Below are 24,034 nucleotides of genomic sequence, written 5' to 3'. Positions count from 1 at the left end.
CTGTTGAAGCAGAGAGCAATATTGGAGCTGTGTTAACAGTACGTAGGCTTATTGGTTAAGGACAGTAACTGCCCCACCAGCAAGTTACCCCCATGCTTATTGGTTTTCCCAGACCGTAAGAGTTGGAGCTCTCATTTCCCTTTTCCCCTGCCATGGAAACAGATGGAGTTGCTTATTGAAATGGATATATCGCACTGATAATATCGCTTAATGAAATGGATACTTGAAAAAAAACCTTTCTAAGAATCGTGAACACGGAGATGCTGATTTGACACGAGTTTTCCATTGAACAGGCAGCCAGGGCGCACACTCACTCCCTGCCAGTAGGACCCACTATTGTAATGTGGTAGATAGTTCACTTTTCACCTTAATTCTCTGCTTGATATCTTTTCTGACAGCTGGGTTGTCTTTCAGCACTGTGATGGCAGCTTTTAGTAGCATGTTTTCTGAGAGCGGGTCTGAAACCAAAACTTCCCTTTGCATAGGCTCCAGATATCTGATAAGTGACTTACATCAGAACAAAATTTGCACCATAGAGATGGAAGGCTCTGTATCATCTTGACTGCCGGGCCAAGTGGCAGCAATTGCATCAGACATGAGTATGACAAACGTTTCACTTAATTGTCCTATATTAGGATGAAATGATTGCTCTGACTGCCTTTAATGCACAGCTGTACTTATGAGATGATGAGTCCAATAAAAAAAAGTATCACCTTACATACTTTTGTTTTATTTTTAACTTATTTCTGAGCATTCAAGTGGACTAACAAGACAGCTAAACTTCTTCATATGTATCTTAGTAAGCTCAGGGCAAGTTAGCTAACAGGGGGAAATGTTTTATAACTGGAGCTTGAAAATTTACTTTGCCTTTCTTCTGATGTGTACACACACCACTTGATCGCTTCATGTGGTTTTGTGAACTGAATTTTCAGTTGATTAAAAGTCAAGGCGATTCCTGTAGTTCTAGGACCAGGGGATACTCCATGAAAGTAACTAGTATCAGATGTAAAATGAATTCTAGATAGTGTTGTTCCAATCAACACACACATTCTGAAATTTGCTGCCGAAGAATGTGCTCAAGGCTAGCAATTTAACTGAGTTTTAGAAAGGTCTGGATAAGTTCCTGTAGGACACCCGATAGCCTTCGGCGCCTCAGCTTGCCGCTTTTGGAAATGAGCACCACAGAAGGGGCTTTCCTATGTGGGATCTGACAGGCATGTCTAAGTGACCTGGACTGGCTACTGTAGGAGACAGGATGCTGGGCTTGATGGACTGACCCCGGCTTGGCATTTCTTATGCAGAGTTCTGTCCCTCATACATTAGATGATGAGCCATCTATATGCAGCATGCTGGCCTCTGAAATATTACAGAAATGTATAGGTAACCATGTCCCACGTGCAGCCTACGACAGGACGTTCACAGCAATTCAATAGAACGTCCTGGAGCCATTGTGGGTTGCCGCACCCAACCACAACATTTCAGCTGTTGCCATTGTGTCTGAAGCTATGAGTTCTGTATTATAATTTGAAAAGTATTTCTGCTGCTGTTTGCTTTTTTTTTCCCTTTCTTTTTAGTGGTTCTTTGTTTTGTTTCAGCAAGCCAGAAAGCCATATGATGTGCGAGATGTTATCGAGCAGTATTCGCAGGGCCATCTCAACTTGATGGTGCGACTCAAGGAGCTGCAAAGGAGGTAGGAAGGGTCTTATTTTATCATGAGAGCATGAGTGGAGATGCTTGAAATGCTGTTGGATCGCTCTGGACCGGCCTTTTGTTTATGATCCACTGGATGGGGCTGTATGGTCTTCACCTGTCTTCATGTTCTGTGTTTTCATTCCTCTAAAACAATGTGGCCTCTCTTACACGTCGGAGCTTTCTGTAGTGTTTCTCTTCTCCCTTTGTGCTCCAGTGTCTATAAACAGTGACGTTGTTTGTGCTTTTCCCTGACATCATGTAGCATTTAATTCTCATCAGCTGGTCAAGATGATCAAGCCTTAGTCTTGATAATGTTCATCAAGTTAACCCCCATGATCGCAACTGGCACTGGATGCTTGAAGTGTAGCACAAATATCTATTAAAATAACCAAGATATTAAATTGCTCATCTTGAAGTGCATATATAATTATTTCTTTAAATTAGTTCATTGTACCAGCTCTTATTTTCTTACTCAGCCATACCGAAAGTCTCTATACTGCTTGCACAAGCTTGTACAGAATCTGTCGTAAGATGCGTTTAGCAGCTTTCTATATTTTTATGTCAATTTTGTTAACTCTTCTGTTACAAAATCAAGTCTTACTGTTTGTAAACTCAGCAGCAGCATCAAAAACTTTCCATTCCTCTGACTTCTCAAAAGGAAATTTTTTTCTCCATGTGGTCACAAACAGCACTCAATAAGTCTGATTAAAGCAGCAGTGTCAACCACAGTGTTTAAGGCTGCCAAAACAATTATAACATCATCCCTGAAGTGAAAGTTTTCATCCAAAAAACCAGGGCATAAAGCTCATTGATGCTGGCTTCAGCAAACTGTTGTGTTTCAGTTTTAGTGAACTGTGGACCCAATGTAATAAGGTACACAGGGCTGTACGTACAGTTTTACCCATAAACGTGTGCTCACACATTTTGTGCACAGACTTTTCTTTCTATGCAGTAAAGTTTTACGCGCAAAAAAAAAATGTGTGCACAAACCCATGTAAATAAAACTGTGCACGCAAATTAACGCTCCTCCGTCTTAATGAAGGCATCAGCAATAACTCCCCGATGCAGAGAGGGTGGGTAGGCTTAACTCATGGTTTCTTAATGCTGGAGATTGAACTCCTGGTAAGAGCTGCCGTAAAGTCACTCAAGCTAATGTTCGTCTGTGGGGGCTGAATGTGGAGTTTGTGGTGCGGTGGGACACGAACTCAGAATTTATATGCATGAAACACAATTTGTGCGCAAATCAAGTTTGCTGTGCATATAAAGCATGTTTTATGCGCCAGGAAAATGCTTTGTGCACCAGTTCTTTTTATGCACATGAATGCGGGTCGATATTCAAAAGCATTTAGATGGATAACTGAAAAGCTGCTACCTTAAAAAGCTTAACTGGCTATATTCTAGCCGGATAACGAGTTCCGGCTAACTTTAAGATATCTGGGTATATTCAGAGGTGCTGCTGCACTGCTCAATATCCCGGTTAAATGAGCCGGATAGGGGTATCCAGCTAACGTTAGCCACTCAGTGGCTGAATATGGACCTCATTGTGTTCTGTATGCATAAATCTTGCTTTATGTGCAGTGTGTACACTAAATGTTTACTATCAGATGCAGCCCAATTTTTCCAAATTTAGCCAGATAAGACATTTAATATCGCGACCAAGTCATTTAGACGGATAACTTTTCAATTATCTGTCTAAATGGCTTTTCAATATTGGCCTCAGTGTCTTGACAACCACCTTAATGCATTCAGTGGTCTGTGGGAAAAAAAAAGTCATGATTTGCAGCATCAGCCAACACTTTAAACATTACATTTGCATTTTAGACCTACTAAACAAGGTATAAGCCAATCTCAGTAATGTTTCCATGACCTCCTTCAATGAAATGTGCTTCTAAGCATCTTCAGTGCCAAGATATGGTACAGTCCTTCAGATACCTGAAAGCTTTTAACAATGCACAATCAACAACAAACCTTTTCCGTTGGAAAGAAATCAGTAGAACTAGGGGTCACGAAATGAAAATCCAGGGAGGATGTCTCAGAACCAATGTCAGGAAATATTTCTTCACAGAAAGGGTGGTGGATGCCTAGAAGACCCTAAGACAAGAACATCGTATCTATGTTTCTCTGTAAGTGCCGTTCTATCATGTGTGGAATGGACTTGCGTAGCAATGCACCATCTGAGGTACCATCAGAAGTAAACATAACCATCTTCTGTAGGTCCAGTTTATGACCTGAATAAAAGTCTTCAATAGCTGCTATTCTTGAAGCACCTTTACATCAATTTAAGAATTGCACCAAATGTGGTTTTGAAACATGTCACATTTGCAGTAGCATTTGAAATACAAAATCAACATTTTTGAAACTGAAATGTATGTGCTTTCATCGGCAATAAGGGTGTGACAACCACAGTTGCACAGTTCATTTATGATTTCAGTCTGGATCCACCTAATTTATGCAGTCAATAAATTCAAATGAGTAGTTCTTGCTTCGCCAACTCTCTGGAATTTTAATACACTTGTGCTTGCGGTGAGGAATTCCAACGATTTACAACATTGACGGTTTAAACGTATTATCAGTTTGTGCTTTTACTTCATGTGGCTTAGCTTTCTGCTTTTCTGCATGCTCTAGTCTCATCTGTCAGTTTCTGTTAGCAATTCCTTTGTCTTTATTTTGGAACTTCATCGCTGAGCAAGCGTGAGATTGTGGTTAACGTGATGTTTCTAGATAATCCAGCTTCCAATTGTTGCATCGTTTTCCGGTGGCCACTGGCATAATGCATAGCCAACAAATAAGGCCTTTCATGATGAAATGTACAGTATCAGTTGTCAGTCATTTAACACTTGCACTTCCAAGGAACATGTATTTCCACACCTTCATGGAGTCACTGTGCTCTAAAACTACTGCAGCCTTTTTTTTCAGCGCCGTTTTTAGATCCAGTGTTGTTCTTTCATTTTCACATTAGGACTATTTTGCAAATGAATAAACTAATTGTGAATAATGTAGCTGACCTAGCAGTCTCTTATCTCTAAACTGACTTAATAACTAAATTTATATAACCTTTGATTATAGAACTAGGCCTGCTGGACACGTCATTAAACTAACTGGTAGTGGATTTAAAATAAATTTAATCTTTTTCTTTTTTTTTACAGTCATCACAATCAAACTGTGGAATTTGTTGCCAGAGGATTTGGTCATAGGCTAATAATATAGCTGGTTGGAGGTTTAGGCAAGTTAGGTCCGCTTGAAGTTTACTTACTCTTACTTGTCGGAATGAGCAACAGGGGAGGGATCTTCTGGGCCTGGGTGTGTTCTTAAAGCATTCTCGATATCAGGCTCAAACGAGGCAGACGTTGGAGGAGCACAAGAAAATATCTCCACAGGATCAGTGGTGCAGATACGGAACAGCTCCTCAGTGGCAATGCCGTTAACCAAAACAGGACAAGTAGCGAGGTTCCTTAGTTGCAAAAGGGGAGGGTGTGAGGGTGAAACCTAAGATCAGTTAAGTCACTCTGAAGCTTTAAAGCGTCGAAAATAGGCAGACAAGATGAGATGGGCCTTGTGAACCCTATCTATCATTATTTTTATGTTTTAGATGATTCTAAAATGCAGCACACGGACACCGGATATCATCCTTCACTGTCCTGTTGTCGCTTACCCGTACACGAGTTGTGGGGGCCTCTTCTCGCTAGGCCACATGAATTAATAAAGCAGGGCCCTTCAGCACTTTCCCCTGTATCACTGCTACAAATTTTCTCTTTGGAATCTGGAAAAAATAGATGCAGGAAAACGGGAAAGGGGCAAGCATTTTAGTACTGCACATGGGAAAACAAAACAAAATCTTTCTACTCCTGATGTCTTAAGGCTAAAACCGAATGGCAGGGAGACGGCATATAGCAAGCATTCCTCCGCTCCCACAATACAGTAAATATTTCATTAACTTCCCCATTGTTTTCAATGTACAGTGTTTCCACTTTAAATTGTATTGCACTTTCCAAAATTAGTTCTAGTCTTCCAACAACTACCTAAGCTGAAACAAATAAGTAAACTCCAAAGAGAAACACAAACAGAAGAACATGTCACAAAACTCTGCAAGGCACCACGATGCAAGCTGTGCCATTGGCAAATCCCAGGATCCCTACAGCCATCCACATGGGAAAGGCATTCAAAATGAAAAGATTCCCATTTATGCTCTCTCCTGAATGTAGCATACAGGGTCTAATGCAAAACAATTGTAAGGCAGCAAGTTAAGCAAGTAAAAAAAATGAAGGACAAGGATGAGTCTTCACCTTCTAGTGCAATGATCTTCACTGATCTTTCAAATCAGTGGCGTAGCCATGGGTGGGCCTGGGTGGGCAGCTGCCCACCCATTTTAGACCCAGGCCCACCCAACTGACACCGGAACTGCAAGGCTGTCGCGGGATCCCATCCCCGCGACAGTGAAGAGGAGAACCCATGCCTGGCGCACCATCATGGCACACGTTGGGAAGCGGTCCTGCAACCATATGGCTGACCGATCTTCCCGTTTGCTGGGGGGGGGAGCGGAAGCATCACGCACAGCTTCCACTTCCTCCCCCCAAAGCAGGAAGATCAGCTGGCCTCTCCTGCTATCTTTGGGCCGTACGGCCGACCGATCTTCCTGTTGGGGGGGGAGGAGAGCGGAAGCGCCACGCACAGCTTCCACTCCCCCCCCCCCCCCAGCAGGAAGATCGGTCGGCCGTATGGCCCGAAGATAGCAGGAGGCCAGTGGCAGCAGGAGAGGCCAGCTGATCTTCCTGCTCTAGGGGGAGGAAGCGGAAACTGTGCACAGGCTTGAATGTGTATGTGTGGATGAGAATGGGAGCCTTGGTGTGTGTGTGGGTGAAAATTGGAGCCTGGGTGTGTATGGGAGTGAGAATGGAAGCTTGAATATGTGGGTGAGAATGGAAGCTTGAAAGGGTGTATATATGGGTGAGAATGGGAGCCTGGGTTTGTGTGTGTGGGTGAGAATGGGAGCCTGGGTTTGTGTGTGTGGGTGAGAATGGAAGCTTGAATATGTGGGTAAGAATGGGTGCTTGAATGTGTGTATGTGTGGGTGAGAATGGGAGCTTGAATATGTGTATGTGTGGGTGAGAATGGGAGTCTGGGTTTGTGTGTGTGGATGAGAATGGGTGCCTGGATGTGCGTCTGTGTGTGCATAAGAATATAAGCCTGGGGAGGGGTGAGAAAGTGAGAGCTTGTATGTATGTCTGCAGAGAATGTGAGCTTGGGGGGGGGGGGGGGAGAGCATACGAGAGTGAGAGCCTGAGTGTGTGAGGGAATCTATGAGAGAAAGCATGTATGTATATATGTGTGTGTGTGTGTGTGAAAGGGAAGAAGACAGTAGTAGAAAAGACACTGAAGAGGAATTAGGAAATGAGCGACAAGGGAAAGAGACCAGGACCAACTGATTAGAAAAATACAAAGATTAGTCAACAAAGGTAAAAAAAAATATATAGAGAGAGAGAGAGAGAGCATCTTTGGAAATGTGCATTCTTATATTTTTGTATTTTGCTCTTTCTTAAGTATTCCACTGTTCAGACATTTTAGTTTCTCAGGCTTTCTATTTTGGCTTTATCTGCATGTTTCTATTTCTAATTTATAGTCTCTTATTTCTATATTAGGTAAGGGTCGGTTTCAGTTTTGCCTGTGTGTATGACTGAAATGCAGTATTTCTAGCATAAAGTTTCTCTGAAGTAGTAGTCCATCTTGTTCTGTTATTCCAGTAGGTGATGTATTAATGTTCTAGGGCCTGGTGTAGTATTTCCATTGCTGCTTTTTCATAAGGTTGCTGTTTGAATCCTGAGAGTCAGTGCTGTGACTGTATGGCAAGGTTCCAGATGCCTCTTTCTTTGCAAGAGTTTGTTACTTCACAAAATAGCAGTGGAGGGTTATTTTTTGCTGAGATGACACCAGAATTTGAATTTTTTTTTTTCATGTTACTTGTAATGTGAATTGCCCTAACTCTGTTCTGCACCTGTTCTGATGATTAATTATATTTTATTGTATTTATGAAGATTTCTGGGTTTCTGCAAAGATGGTTCATGAAAGAATACATTAATTTTTGTTTTATTATATGATTGGATTTGATTGTTTTCTATACTTGAAATAATTGAAGTAAATTATTTTAAAGTTTCATACATGACTCATAATGGCTGTTGCAAACTACTTAGAAAACCATTCTAGGGTGCAGTATATGGCATTATTTATCAGTAAGAAAACAACTAGTAGACTTACAGTTAAACTCTGGAATTCATTGCCAGAAGATGTGGTTAAGGCAGTTAGCGTAACTGGGTTTAAAAAAGGTTTGGATAAGTTCCTGGAGGAGAAGTCAATAAGCTGCTATTAATCAATAGGGAATAACCACTACTTGTTGCCGGCATTAGTAGCATGAGATCTATTTAATGTTTGGGTACTTGCCAAGTACTTGAGGTTTGGATTGGCCACTGTTGGAAACAGGATACAGGGCTTTATGGACCTTTGGTCTGACTTAGTATGGCATATCTTATGTCCCTATGGCCAATTACATGACTCATAAAGTTTGACTCGCACAGCCTTTAACAACAAAGACTCGTTTATCAAAGTAGGTCTGTTGATAAAGGCTTTTCTGTCTGTCTTTGTTGTAAGACTCTTAACTTTGAACATCTGCACAATATTAAATATTTAATGCTTTATCTAATCTTGTTTAACTTAGCGCATAGCTTAACTGTAAGTTCAATAAATGGTATGCCCCAGTGTAGCGTGCCTAAAGATAAACCTTTGTACTGTATTGGTAGGACTGCTTTTTGACGCAGAGGTGGTCTTCAGATGAACTGCTTATGTAAAACTAATTAGTGGTCGCCATCCATTTCCCAGTGAACAAGAGCCCACATTATCAAAAGGAAAAAAACCGTCACAATTGACACCAACCGGCATCCTTTATATCACACACTACAGAGGCCAAAGAGCAGCTCTGTTGCTGTTTACTATCACGAACCTCACCTCCAGCTATGGAATGAAAAGCATCAAATATAGATGCAAGTAAACATATAACCCTTCGAGGTGGTCTCTTCATAACCCTGTTTTTCTCAGCTTGTTGATGAATATTCATGAGCTATATTTGCATACCTCTGGTTGAATAGCATGGTTAATTTGCACCTTTTTTGTGATCTGGAAGAGCTGCTTTAAGGGGTTCTGAGGACCCAAGTTTGGGGAAATCCTACTATACAATCAGGTTGTGGCATATTGACAGAGCGGTGTGAGGAAGCTTGCATTGCCACATCAGTGCTGTCCACCCGTTTAATGGCAGAAATGTTTGGTTTCCAGAGCTGGAAAGCCATCAGTTTTCACAAGCACTAGGTTCACTAACAAGACTGTGAAGAAAAACACAGCTGTGTTTAGCAGAAAAAAAAATATCATTTAAGTCTGACTGTGACATTTTCTGTTTTTAATAGATGTGATATATTTTTTTTTTCCATAGGTTGGACCAGTCTTTAGGCAAGCCATCCCTTTTCCTTGCTGTCTCAGGTAATTTTATCAGACTTTCTTCCATTAATTCTCTCTGCCGAGTATTTGATTCATCAATAGCTAGATACAGCATGCCCCAGGGCAAATAGAAGACTATGGATGGGGGGTTTTTTCCTCAAAATTCACAAATATTCCCTTTAAGATGATATGGTCCGTAGCTAACCAAAAATCAGTAGGCCTATAATGAACCGCTGTCAGTACAAAGCATTCTGCATGATTCTCAGGCCCATTCATTAGTTCCTTTCTTCTGGTAGAACCTAAGAGAGAGCAGGTTCCAATGGCAGTGTTGTTATAACTCAGTAGCTGGGTGGTTGTTGCCCTGTGCAAGGCCAGGTTTGATCCCCAAGTAAAATCTCCCTCTCTCTCTCTCTCTCTGGGGATGCTGCAGAAGCAGCATTCTCAGCCCTAAGGAGGGAGGAAGGGTCTTGGTCATTGCTCAACAGTGACACCTGGCAGCCAGATTCAGAGCCAATGATTGCAGGGTTGTAGAGGGGGAGCCCTGATGTGTGGTCCCTGGCCAAGGACTGTTGCTGTGTTTACCAGGCGAGATACATTAGGGGAGAGGGAATAAGGAGGTGTTAAAATGAGAACAAATGCCCAATGCCAGGACCTGATCTGGAGGCTGGGCCCCAGCGTCAGGCCTGGACTTGGACCAAGGCCCAGGTGTCAAGACCCAGCGTCAGGCCTGGACCTGGCCCTGGTGTTGAATCCTTGACTGATCATGTAAGTCGGGGCTGGGAAATTTCCCGACCTCGGGGGGCTTGGGCTTTTATTTGGGACTCAGCCGAGTTCCTGGCATTGGGCCTGGGCCTAGGCTGAGATGCCAGTGTCATACTTGGGTGTAGGTCGTGGCCTCTGCTTTTTGCCTTGGCCTATTCCCTTAGGTGAGGCCCCGGCCTTAGGCCTAAGCCCATGGGAGATTTTTTTTTTTTTTTTTTTTTTAACAAAGGAAACGAATAGGATTTATTTAATTTGGGGGCACCTCAATTTGTTTTTGGGCCCCATCAAAGAAACAAATTGGCCCTTTTCATTTTGTTTTTAAAATTCAAATTATCCAAATACTCATCCCTATTCAGAACTGCCACAGGATTATTTTTCCCCCTTTTTTATATCCTGTCCCAACTCATTTAGTCCAGTCATCAGCCAAGATTTCTTTCAGAGCCCTGTGACCATGGGCCCTAAATCTGGTCCCTGGGGGTCACCATTGTTCAATGACCATGATTCCCTCCCATCAGGGGCTGATAATACTCTCTACCCTGACCGGGGGAGTGGAGCGCCTGACCTGGGAATCGAGCTTAAATCTAGCTTTGCATTTGAAAGCAGAACCTGTGTTATAAACCTTCATTTCTTATGTCCTGTTCTCCAATGGATCGGCTTTAAAGCTCAAAAGTTGGGAGGATTCTGTTTTCATTCGACTCCTCGAACTCTCGAAGGTTTGGGTTTAAATTTCATCAAAAAGGAGAATCAACTACATTTGCAGATCTCGCCAATTCGCACAGTTTTGATATACTGTAAAACATCTTTTACACAAGGCTTTAATTTCCTGTGACTTCTGCAAAAGAAAATAATTCCACAATAAACTTAGACAAGCAAATACTTTTGAAAAAAAACCCCACTGTGGCTTGCTTATTAAATTTCACTTTATTTTTGTGCTATGCATTAAACTTTTGAAGTAATTTTTGCAGAAGTTGTTAGCTGTGCATATTTTTACATGGATTGTTTTCCCTTCCAGAAGTTGCAAGAAGTTATATCTTTGGATGAAAGATGAGCTCTTTCAAAACTGTGTGAGAAAACTTTCTTGCAAGCTGCTTGCATGTTTTTTGCTTAAATGGGGCCCACGTGTCCAGCTTTCCTGAATTCCCAACCAGACCAAAATATGTGGCCCACAGTGGTCCCTCATATGGGAAAAATGTTTTTCAGAGGTAGTCACAGAGGTGTTGCATGCTTACCAAATTATATATCTTGCCTAGAAAATGTATTTTTGCAGGCCAATTACGTAGAAACCCAGCAACAGCAATCTTTCTGTTTTTGTTTTCAAGCCAGCAAACAAGTGAATACAAAAATAAAATAAAAAATGTGTGAAAACTGAAGATATTGACACATTTAGTATGGTAAAATCCATACTCTAAATATTTAACAGTACAATTTAAAAAAAAGATGGATTTAAAAATAGCAATGTGGGATTTTAAGCATTCTTTAGTAAAGAAATCCTACGGAAATCATTTTACTGCCTGAGAAGTTGGATGATGAATATATTCGCTACAGGGACTTATTTTGCCAGAGCTGTGAGACCAGATCCTAATAATGTATTGTTCAGTGATGCATCGCTGGTGTTCTCTGAATAATAAACAGCAGTAGGAGGTGGCGTGTGTGAACCCCATTATCTTAATTATCCAGAGCTTTTGTTTCACTGCTTCTGTGTTTAATTTACCACTTGGTTGTTCACAGAGAAAATCAAGGACCGGGGGACTAACACAATTGGTTCTAGGTTAAACCGAGTAGAAGACAAGGTAAGACCAACCTAGATCTATACTTCGTGCTAGGCTGAACAGTGGTGTGATTTTTTTTTTTTTGTCGTTGACCAAGGCTTTTCTTTGCTTTTCTCTTTTTCTTTTGCCTTCTGTCATGCCCTCCAGTACTAAATTAGCTAATTTGCCACCAACTCTTGAGTACATGAGCAAAATGAGCTCCCTGGCTCTGGAGCTCTTTACCATTGGATATTCAGACCAAAGTGAAGTTCAGGGAACTAGTTAAGACTTGAATATTTACCTAGGTATTCTGTGATTATTTATCTATATTTAAAAACCTTTATATAGTAGTAGTAAATTGCTACCAGGGCAATTTACTACTACTACTACTACTACTACTAGTACTACTACTAGTACTACTAAACTTTTCTATAGCGCTACATGACATAAGCAGTAATTCCAATAAAACACACATAATAAGCAATATCACAACCAATTAATACAATTGGCATGTAAACATTACATGCAACATATAATCACATGTCTACAAACCACCTATTCTCTGCATTAACTATTTTTACCCCACTCATCCTGCTGACTCAAAAATATAAGTTACAACTCTAATCCTTCACTCATACCTGGTCAATCTTCTGCTGGACAATCAAGATAAGGGAATAAGAAATTCTTTACCAATTTACAAAATGTTTGTAAATTCAACTTTGCTCTTATAAAACCAGTAATTTGTTCCAGAATTCTGGCACCATTATAGTAAAGGAAAAGGATTAGGAAGATTAGCTTTTTAAAGTGATTAAACATTATGATTTGACTGTTAAGTTATAGGTCTGTCATTATGATCTGTAGGAGATGATCAATTATTTTGGTGAGGAGAGTGTTAGTATTAGTGTGTACTGTCCTAAATTGTATATTTGGTTGTATGATTACGCTATAGAATAGTGTATGGTTTTTTTTTTTTAATTGTAAACCCCTAGATCTATATTAAACTTGAATAAAGAAAAACATAAGACAGAAATACGAAGTAAATAAAAATGAGAAACATCCGTCAACCAAATCTAATCGTATAACTGCTCAGTAAACCATGACGCAACTGGAAAATGCTTCTGTGCTTCTGGAGAGAAATTTTCCATGTAGCTGCAAATTACCCCTGGACCTGGAAGCTAGAATTCAGAAAGAAATTTCGTGGGTAGTTTACCATTAAAAACTGCCGGTAAGGTCCGCAGGCTAAAAGTATCTATGGGCTTTGCTACTGCAGTTCATGCAGGTAAAGCTTTACTGGAAAATAACGTGTGTAGATGTGAAAAATCAAATCTGTGCACGATTTCTCCCCTCATCTGCCTTCTCCCCCCGACATCGCCTCCCTCCAGTCTGGTTAAAGATCTGTGCACTGTGGAAGCCTGCGCATGCGTTTAGCTGGGTAGAGGAGAGGGGGTAGTGTTTAAGGTGAATGGCTTTGAAAAATGTCCTCGTTGTACCTGTTTTGCTGAGAAGCTGAAGGCATTTTCATTTATTATCTTTATTAGCATTGCGTCTGTTGTTGTTGAGATTGCCTCTTTATGCTAAGAGAAGATATTGCTTCCTTTGCCTTAAAGCAAGGCTGCCCACATCTGTCTAGGGACCCTCGCAGTCAGTAGGGTATTCATGATGTCCACAATGAATATGCATTGTTCCCTTGGATTAGAAGCTGATGGAAGAAATGAGAGATGATGCCCTACACCCTCTTTTTTTTTTTTTTTTTTTCTCTCTCCATATTTTTGACGAGGCAGTGGGAGATATGTTTTTTGTGTTTCTTATCATAGCAGTCCTTTCTAACTCCTACAGCCAGTCCTCCTGTCTATGAATTGCTTATCTGGAAACAGACAAGAAAGTAAAACATTAGAAAACTTTTGTTTCAGCCAAGTAGGTTCCGCTGAAAAGTGGGTCTTTGCTGAAAGCAGCCATTTAATGCATTTTCAGCCTGAATTACATATGCTGGGTAGTTCTACTGAATGCCCTTTATGCAAAACAGAAGCGTGCTTTGTAGAATTGATTAAATTGTGCGGCATTATTTCAGACTTATGTACACACTTCTTCCTTTACAGGGTAAATTTCAAATGCATCGCCATACATAAAACACACTGACGCACAGAAATGGGTTTTGTAAAATGACCCACCTGATGGTCAGGTGGACGAACACATATGTCACGTTCTAGTGTAAGTTTGCCCGGATGGTGTGGAGGCGGGGCATGAGGTTGGGAGGGGGGGAAGTGTTTTTACTTCCGTGCATACTGCTCAATTTTGACAAATATGCACGTCAGTTTAATTTTGAAAACTATGGCCTTGTGCACATACTTGTCACATGAGTTCCCTGTCATGTTACAAAATTACCCTCACGGTGTGTGTGTGTGTGTGGGGGGGGGGTTAATGTGCATCAGTGACTCTTCTAAAACTGGCCTGGGCTCAGTGTTTGTGAATATACTCCTGTAAACCCAGTTCCACGTGTGTTTCTGTGTGCACTGAGCAGAGACATTATAGGGGGTGGAATTGGGGCAGAGTTGTCATGGATGCGCATACTTAAAAGGTTGCACATAAGTGTGCGCACATAAGTCACTTCCTCCCAAGAGGAGGTGTAACTTTACGTGCATGAATGTGTGCATGCGTTTGTCCAGTTACCCGAATATTTGCAAAGTGAAACTACAGGCGTACTTTTGCTATGAAAATGCTTGGTAAAGTCTGCGTGTTCAGTGCATGCTCATTTTACCACTACGCAGGTTTGAAAGTTTGCCCTCCCCTTGTTTATTTTTAGATCAAAATGCATAGAAAACATTCAGCTCACAGCGCTGGTGTTTCTTTTTCCAGGCGTAGCTAAAATATCTGGTTTTCACTTGAGCAGTGTGTTTGCAAGTATTTTTTTTCCTCTTGCTCCCTGTTAACAGAGACATTTGTGGCACAGGCTTCTTTTCATAGACTTTCATGTGGCCTTCCAAGAAGATTTATTCCATTAATATTTTGGTTTTCATTCTTGGGTCCCACTGCAGCACACACCCACAAACCCACATCCCAGACTTCATTAGAATTGGATGAGATGCAACTAATGCTCTAAAAGTTTCTCCATGTTTCTCAGTCATATTCCAAAAATGAAATCTTCAGGTGGTGAGCCTGCCTATGCCAAGATTTTTGCACTGCATGCTCATTTTATTGGGTGATTTATGTGTTCTTCAATTAGTATCTTAAACTCTTTTTATTACATTAAGATACATAAAGAAAGTGCATCATCAAGTTTCATAAAGGAAACCAGACTAAACAAACATTGAAACAAATCCCCAATGACGTTTTATTAAATAAGTACTTTTTAGTTAACATGTATTTTTCTGCGCCTGTAATTAATGCCTTATTAAAAAAAAAAAAAGTCATTGTATCAAAGCCATGTGCTCCCTCTGCTCCCGAGATCACTATCAGGCTATCTTAAGTCTGAGGAACAAAAAGGAGGACAACCTTTAATAAATAAATAGATAAAGAATGTGCCAGGTTAAGAAAAGGGACCCTCAATTAACGAGCATCCATTTTCCTATCCCATGGTTGTGCACAGGATAGGAAAATGGGCTCGCGTAAAATTGCGCGTCTGTCTTCCTAACCAGCTGACTGCCGATCTCTCCTAGGCACCCGCTGCCGAGACGGCACCAGGGGCGCACAATTCCCCCTAGTGCCTCCTTTTTACCACAGCAGCCGATTTAAATATTAAATCGAGTGCCCCAGAGAGGTAGATCGGAGCACGATGAAAGAGCAGGCACTCAATCAAGCACTGCCTCAGTGCTCTCCTGAGTGGGTATCCAGTGGCTATGTAATCCCTTTTACTGCTGATCGCGATGTGTTTTCAAGGTCATCTTTCAAACTAACATTTTATTGTGGCTACTTCAGTGACTTTTCAGTTTTAGGAAAGCTTTCCAACATGTTTATCACTGCCTGGAAAAGAATGTTGGGCAATAAATGGAATAGCATGAGGTTAAAGGAAGGATACAGGTTTTCTAACACACCTCCTGGAAAGGATCCCAGGGTGTTGGATACGTTTGAGAAGATGATTTTCCAAGGTTCAATGCATAGCGCTCAGATTGCAGCCCACCGGTTGGCCATTGTTGGAGATAGGATGCTGAACCTGATGGACCTTGAGCTGACCCAACATGACGCTTCTTATGCTCCCATTCACCCTACCCATTGAAATTTCCTTAAGTTTGTGGTTAAAAAAACCAAACAAAAAAAAACAAAAACATGCATTATCAGTACAATGTACACCCATTTGGTACTTCATTGACCCTGAAATTGTTCCCAGAATGCCTAGCAATCATGGCTGCACAGCTTTGTTGGCAGGGAGTCTACGTGTTTCCATCCCTGGAAGACTGGGAGTGCTCAAGTCCCATAGCATAATCATCCAACTTCTACAGTCCCTGGGATTCCTGGTCAATTTCTCCAAGTCTAACTTGGTCCCATTCCCATACATGTAGTTCATAGGCACCTGAATAGACTTGCTTTGGGAGAAGATGTTTCTTCCTGTTGAAAAAGCCAGAATTTTGATGGGCCTGGTGAATTCCCTTCTTCAGCAGGATCAGACTTCAGCAAAGTCCGTCCTCATAGTGGAAATGCATGAGGTTCCTCTGACTCATCTGCACATGCAGGATCTTAAGGGGGCCTTTGAGACCAGTCGGATCAGCTTTATAAGCCATTATTCCACCAGAACTTTGAAACTCCTGAGATGTGAATGTCCCTTCAATGGTGGATGAACCCAGAGGCTTTAACAGTGGGTCTTTCACTACATATCCCAGCACATCAACTTACTCTACTAATGCCTCCACCATGGGGTGGGGAGTGTACACTGGTGATATATGGACTAATTGCACTTGCTACACAGTGGAGAGCCACCTGCAAATAAACCTTCTGAAGCTATGGGACATCTGTTATGCTCTAAGGGCTTTCTCTCACCTGCTTTGGGGCAAGAGAATCTTGATCCAGACAGCCAGCTAAGTCACTTTGGTTCTATATAAGAGACACTCCAAATTTGGTCACGGACCGGTTATCACAGCACCCATCTCCAGGTGACCTACCTTTCTGGAATCCATAATACATTGATGAACTATCTCAGTAGAGTACTGCAGCTGCATGAGGGGTTCTTGAATCAAGGGGTCATGGATAACTTGTAAGTCACCAGGGAATGATCAACCCGTTCAACTTGGAGGAAAAGAGGGAAACTGATGTTCTGTTCTGTGCATCCAAGTCATATTAGTTCCTGATGTTTTTGTGCTTGATTGGAGTGCTGGTGTACTCTGTGAATATGCCTATTCCTCTGATTGCCAGGACTGCCGAGAAGAATCTTCTGGACAAAGTAAGGGTAAACCTTAAAGCACTGGCACAGCCATGACAAGTGTGGTATCTATAACTCATTTGTCTTGTCAATTTAGTCTGATTCTGTTGGGAATGTCTTATGACTGATCATTCAGGAGGATGGCAGGCTCTCCCATCCTAACCTGCCTTCACTAGCCTTCACAGCATGGATGTTGAACACACAGTAGTCTCCTCCTTAAGGAGATGGAGGCTATGCGGATTTCAGCTTGAAAGTCTTCAACTAGAAGATCCTACAATTTCAAATAGAAGAGTTTTCCAATATGGGGACCAGCCAGCTGGATCCCTTCTCATGCAGCTTGAGGAACTTGCTGCAATATCTCTTTCTATTGTCCTCCGGCTTCAGCACATCATGCTATTATGGCTATCACTGGCAGGTAGAAAGTACTCTGATCTCTCTCCTATTTTTAGTATTAAAGGGCTGTGGCATGTCAAACCCCTGTTCTCAATGTCTCTGGGGCCTTGGGACCTCAATGTAATCCTTACTAAACTCATGAACATCCCTTTGAATCTCTTGAGTCAATGGACTTGACATTTCTTCTGGAAAGTGTTGTTTCCTGTTGTCCTCACTTTGGCACTAAGAAAATTACAGGCTCTGGTTTTCTACTCCCCATACCGGCGTTTTTTTTTCAGAACAGACCATACCCTAAATTCCTTCTGAAAGTGAACATAAGAAAATGCCATACTGGGTCTGACCAGAGGTCCATCAAGCCCAGCATCCTGTTTCCATGAGTGGCCAATCCAGGTCACAAGTACACGGCAAGAGCCAAATAGTAAATAGATCCCTTGCTGCTAATGCTCGGTAGTAACCAAGTCATTTTGGTTAACGATTTATGGACGTCTCCTCCAGGAACTTGTCCAAAGCTTTTTTTTTAAAACCCAGCTATGCTATCTACCTTATCCACATCCTCTGGCAATGAATTTATTGTATGTTGAGTGAAAAATAATTTTTGTCTTTGTTTTAAATGTGCCACTTGTTAACTTCATGGAATATCCCCTTGTCTTTGTATTTTCTGAAAGAGTAAATAACCGATTTACATTTACCCATTCTATTCCTCTCATGATTTTATAGACCTCGGTCATATCCCCCCTCAGCTGTCTGTTCTCCAAGCTGAACAGTCCTAACCTTTATAGCTTTTCTTCATAGGGTAGTCGTTCCCCTTTTATCATTTTGGTTGCCCTTCTCTGTACCTTTTCCAGTGCAACTATGTTTTGTTTTTTTTAATGCAGAGATCAGAACTGCACACAGTTCTCTAGGTGCAGTCTCACCATGGAGCAATACAGAGGTATTATGACATCCCCCCTTTTATTCTCCATTCCTTTGCTAGTAAGTCCTAACATTCTATTTGTTTTTTGACTACCACAGAACACTATGCTGAGGATTTCAAAGTGGTGGTTTTGGTGGTTGCTTTCCATATCAACCAAATATTGTGCTGCCTACCTTCTTTCCAAGACTGCTTATGCACAAAGGAGAACAGGCTCTTTGCTCCTTGGACTGTAAGAGAGTCCTGGCATATTACCTAAAGAGGACTCGACCTCACCATCAAGCTTCTTAACTGTTCATGTTCTTGTGATCCCAATAGGTTGTGGAGGGCAGTTGACAGACAAATTCTGTCTAATTGGCTAGTGGACTGTTACGCACTGGCTGGCTTACAGATTACTGACTCTATTAAGGCTCATCAAATGAGAGCCATGGTGACCTTCCATGGCTCATCTCAGGCCACTTCCATTATAGACATATGCAAAAATGCTACTTGCTCATACTATTTAGACAACATGTCCCAAAAAGACAATTACTTTGGTCAGTTCTGCACTGCCTATTCACCCTGTGGGGGTCTGGGTTGTCTTTTTTAGTAATTACACCTCAATATACCCTCAGGTTTATTTTATTTATTTACTTATTTATTTAGACTCTTTTATATACCGAAGTATAGCGGGCTGCCTTCACTCCGGTTTACAGTTATAACAACTTATTACAGATAACGTATAGTGAAACCTTAACACAATTATTACAGGTTGGAACTCTCAATGCAATATGGCTGAATCATGGAGATGCCATACTGGGTTTGACCAAGGGTCCATCATTCCCAGCATCCTGTTTCCAACAGTGACCAAAAACTGTCTAATTCATGTTAGCCACTGCTAATACTAGCAATGGTATTTTCTAAGTCAACTTAATTAATAGCAAGTAATGGACTTCTCCTCCAAGAACACAGCCAATCTTTTTTTAAACACAGCTATACTAACTGCACTAACCACATCCTCTGGCATGCCTGCATGTTGACAGAGAAATCAAGCTTGCTTATCTGTAAACCGGGTTCTTTATTGACAGCAGGATTAATCAGCCATAGTTAATACTCACTCGCCTCCCTGGAAAATTGAGTAATTTACTAAAGCTTAAGCTCTGGAAGAGACTGAGAGGCTCACAAGGCAGTGTGCATGTGCAGGAGCTCCCACGGATGCTCCGTAGGACTTTTACTAAGAGCTGGGTCGGTGTCGGCACTATTGGATGATTTCACCCACACAATATGGCTGATTAATCCTGCTGTTTATGGAGAACTAAACTCATGAATATCCTTGAAGGAATAGAGAGAATGAGAAGTGATAAGAAAACTTGAGGAGGTTTGGCAACTAGGATTCAATGCCAAAAAGTATAAAGCCATACATTTGGGGTGCAGAAATCCAAATGAGCTGTACAAGATGGGGGAGACAGACCAAGAGAAAGACCTTGGGATGATAGTGCCTTATGAGCTGAAGGTGGTGAAGCAATATGAGATGGCAGTGACTAGGGCCAGAGGAATGTTAGACTGCATAGAGAGAAGCATAACCAGCAGGAAGGAGATGACCATGCCTCTGTGTAGGTTACTGATGAGCCTCACCTGGAATAAAGTGTCACTTCTTTAGGCCGTTTCTCAAAAAGGATAGAGATAGTTTAGAAGGCAGCCAAAATGTTGTGGGGTCTGCACCAAAAGACTTAAGAGAGGAGACTTAAGGACCTATGTTTGAATTCCCTAGAGCAGTGGTTCTCAACAGGTGTGTCGCGACACACTGGTGTGTCACGAGGTCCTGGGAGGTGGGTCACAGGGCCAGCAGATGGGCTGCCTCCTTATCAGCCTGGGTGGGAGTTGGTTGACATCTCTTACATTGGGCCTGATGGGAAGCTACTCTCGCTTATCTTCTTTTCTGGCCCAGTGGGAGGCTGTTTCCTCCTTCACCCCAGATCAGAGCGAGACATTGCCAGCTCCTGCTGTTTGGGCCTGGAGGGACGCAAACTTTTATCTTCCCCTGCTGAGTCTGGGAGTGATGCTGCCGCTGATCTTCATCCTGTGGAAGGTGGGGGAAAGGAGGTTGGAGATGCTGGGAAGATGATTGTGGAACAGAGAGGGAGTGTGGGGGCTGCTCAGCAGGAAGGGGTGTGAAACAGGGTTGGGGGAGATGGGATGAAGAGGGTAGGGAGAGTCAAGTAGGGTAGAGAAGGGAGCACAGGGAAGAGGTTGTGAGGGGATCAGAAATGCTGGAAAGGGATATGAGTGTGAGCGGATGATTGAAAGGGAGTAATTCGTAAAAGTGAAGGATGATGGAAGCATGGAAGGGGAGTGTCGAGGTGCAAGAGCCATATGTCAGTTTTGGGAATGTGCATTTCTTCTATATTTGTACTTTGCTTTGTGTAAGAGGAGATGTATTTCTGTTTCTAGTTCTCCAGTTTTGCACTGCATGCATAGTGACCTTTTGAGGTTTTCATTCCAGTTTTTGTCTCCACATTTGTAATTTGTGGTCTTTTATTCTGTATTTGGTGAAGGTCGGATCTGTATGGGTGACTGAGGAGGGGTATTTTACTAGTAGTAGGGATTTGTATCAATCTTCTTTGTTGCATTTTCTCATTCTCAATAGGACATGCGTTGAGGCTGCACTGCTGCCCTTTCATAGGAAGGGCTATTGCTGTTTGAGTTCTTGAATTAGTGTTGCAGTGGCATGGAAGGTTTGCTACGCATGTGCTGAGTGGGGTTTTTTTTTTTCAGGTTTTGTATTTTACAATGCGCTTGATAGTAAGGGAGTTTGTGTTGCTGCAATTGAGAGAGCACCAGAATCAGAATATCTCTTTTATATAGTGAGTTGTATTTGAAATATCCTAGTTCTGCTCTCCATCCATTGTTTGGTGCCAGGGGTGGGGGTGGGTTCCTGTGGATGCAGAATATATGTTTAGCCCCATGGTGGTCCAGATGGTTCAGTGTGTCACATCTGTAAGCGTTATCTGCCAGGTGTGTCCAATAGAGAAAGAGTTGAGAAGCACTGCCGTAGAGGAGAGAGGAAACAGGGGGATATGATGCAGAATTTTAAATAGCTGAAAGGCATTAATGTACAGGAACAAATCTTTTCAGATGGAAAGGTGCTGTATGAAGCTCCAGGGCGGTAAACTAAAGAAACAATGCGAGGAAGTACTTTTTCACAGAAGGGGGGGGGGGGGTGCCTGGAATGCATCCCACCTTACCCTCAAGGAAGATGTGGTAAAGACACGAATTATAGTGGAATTCAAAAGGGTGTGGGTTAAGCACAGTGGCTGCAGGAAGAAAATGAAGAACAGAGATAACAGGTGGTAATTTTGGCACGGTAGAATTAAATGTGTAAAAATCGAGGGACAAAGGTCAGAGAATATAGTCAGGAAACTCCTCCTCCTCAAAACAAATCAGATGTACTATTAGCCAGTAATAATAGGCCCTGCCAGCAGGACAGTGCTGCCTTTGCCATATTTATAATCGTCGGCTATGGTTCAGCTTTTTTTGAAAACTCTTTTTTTTTTTATATATAATTTTAAATGCAATTAAAACTTAAAAGTCCAGCAAAGACGCCCCAAGTAAAAAGCTGGAATTTTAGGAGAATGTAGTTTCAAAAATTGTAGTTCACATTTGGTAAGAAACTGCTGAGATTCCTTCTCTTCCAATATTTCATTGATGGGATCAATTAGTGATAATGTCGGATCTTCAGTTAATTATACATAGAATTGAGAATCACTCAACTCTGAGTCTGCCTCTTTGATATATTGATCGTGGTGCCTTTATTCGTCGGTTTTGCAATCAGATTTGTAATAGCACATAAGCTTTTCAAGACTTCCAATTCTGTTTTAGATAAATTACATGCCACATGAGTGATGTTGCTCCATTTTCTCAATGCCACTAAGAACCAGATCCATGAAGGTTTTAATATGGGGATCAATTGGACCCGGAGGAAGCCAACGTGATTTAATAGCAACAAATGAAGAATTATCTTGACACGAAGTCGGTGTATTTGAAAAAATCAAACGTACTTGTAATAATTGAAAAAATAGGTACAGGTCTTTTCTACATTGAAATTTATTATATGAGTATGTAGAAACAAAGGATAAACCTTTGTTGAGGACTGCTACTTATGCTGAAGAGAGATGCTCACCCAACAGGTTAATCACTGCAGATCTAGACGTGTTTGAGAGTGAGTATGAGGGCAAGGATATTCTAGTGGCAGTTGAGCAGGATGTCTCCCTCGATAGGGTCTGTGGAAAGTTCCCCATTCTGGTTCTAAAAGAGATCTGCTGGGCCAAGAATGTTGTTGATCCTTGGCTAAATTATCTGAACTAGAAGAGTCATCTGATGAACTCTGAAAAGAAACTTGCTTTTTATGGCCTTCCTTTCCACTTGCCAAGCATAGATGTTACCTGATTTATAATCATTTCCATCTCTACTAAATTTATGAATTTTATCTTGACGTAAAGTTGAATGAAATTGTTCTATGATCTGATTGTGTTCTTATAAAGCCTTGTCAAAATTGTCTACTGAAGACTGAGATTGTAGTAAATATTTGGCAGACTCAACAGTATTTTTAAGAGCTTCACTGTTTGTTTTAGTGGTCTCTATAATTAGAAGCATCAGGTCTAGTGAGCATTGGTTTAAAATCACTAGCCATGTTTTTAAGGAAGGTTTCGTTATCCATGAAAAACTTTGGTTCTTTATTTATCCTCAAACCTCTTGGAATCATAAATTGTTTAATATATTGGAGCATCAGCCTGAATAAGTCACTTATGATGAATTAGCAGATCAGACCAATCCCTGCAATGAGTAACAATATGGCTGCAGGCAGTAACACTACTTTGACAGGATTACAAGTATTTAGTTACACTGAACAACAAGTGGCGGACATGCTTAAGGACACTTCTTTGTTTGATGATTCCGATCTTCCCATTGAATCAAGTACTTGGTCTGATCTGATTCCATCAATGAAATATTGGAAGAAGAGGAATCTCAGCAGTATCTTACCAAACATGAAACAACTTTTGAAACCACATTCTCCTACAATTCCAGCTTTTTACTTGGTGCTTATTGCTGGATTTACAGATGGACTTCTAAGATAAGTTTTAATTGCATTTAAAAAATATATATTAAAAAAAAAATCTGTACCATAGCCGATGATTATACATAAGGCAAAGAAGGCATTGTCCTGCCGGTAGTGCCTATTATGACTGGCCAATACTACACCTGATTTGTTTTGAGAGGAGGGGTTTCCTGACTATATTCCCAGTAATTTTGGTATAACATTTCTCCATGGGGGAGTAACCTGTACGGAGTGATAGTGACAACCCTAAACACCTTGCTGGGCATACTGGATGGACCTTTTTGGCCTTCATTTGTCATCATTTACTATGTTACCCTATTTACAGGTAGGTAAACTTGCTTTCCTTTACATTTAAAAGAGGTTGACACCTCACCGAGATACTATTTTGTGTCTTATTTTTGAGTTTACTAATGTCACTTCATCTTGTCAGTCCCTTTTAAGCTTTCTGTAATCCACTTTTGGGATTTGACCCACACTGAAAGAGAGTGGTGGATACATGAGAGAGCTTTTCCAGTGGTGGTGATGGAGACAAAAACAACACTGAAATTCAAGAAAGTGGGAGGGCAAGCCTGGGATCCTCAGTTTATCTTGATTAGATTATAAACTGCATA

At 41.4% G+C, this 24,034-nt stretch overlaps 1 protein-coding gene across 10 annotated transcripts in view; it reads left to right on the top strand.

Moving 5' to 3' along the window:
• KCNQ1 (potassium voltage-gated channel subfamily Q member 1) overlaps positions 1-24,034 on the top strand; it is a 640,238-nt gene that overhangs the window by 408,399 nt on the left and 207,805 nt on the right. For 9 of the 10 annotated variants that reach the window (XR_003853206.1, XM_029582314.1, XM_029582322.1 and 6 more), the window contains 3 exons: positions 1,596-1,690; positions 9,164-9,210; positions 11,659-11,720. The exons of the other annotated variant lie outside the window; for it this stretch is intronic. Coding sequence is in view for 8 of the 9 variants with exons in the window: in XM_029582314.1 (XP_029438174.1) it covers positions 1,596-1,690; positions 9,164-9,210; positions 11,659-11,720 (204 nt within the window). In the remaining variant the exon portion in view is untranslated. The remainder of the gene's footprint in view (positions 1-1,595; positions 1,691-9,163; positions 9,211-11,658; positions 11,721-24,034) is intronic. 10 annotated transcript variants of the gene reach the window in all.

The sequence above is a fragment of the Rhinatrema bivittatum genome, chromosome 17 (assembly GCF_901001135.1).
Source record: "Rhinatrema bivittatum chromosome 17, aRhiBiv1.1, whole genome shotgun sequence".
Classification (NCBI taxonomy): Eukaryota; Metazoa; Chordata; class Amphibia; order Gymnophiona; family Rhinatrematidae; genus Rhinatrema; species Rhinatrema bivittatum.
Note: the sequence above shows the minus strand (reverse complement) of the source record. Positions and strands in the feature narration are given on the sequence as shown.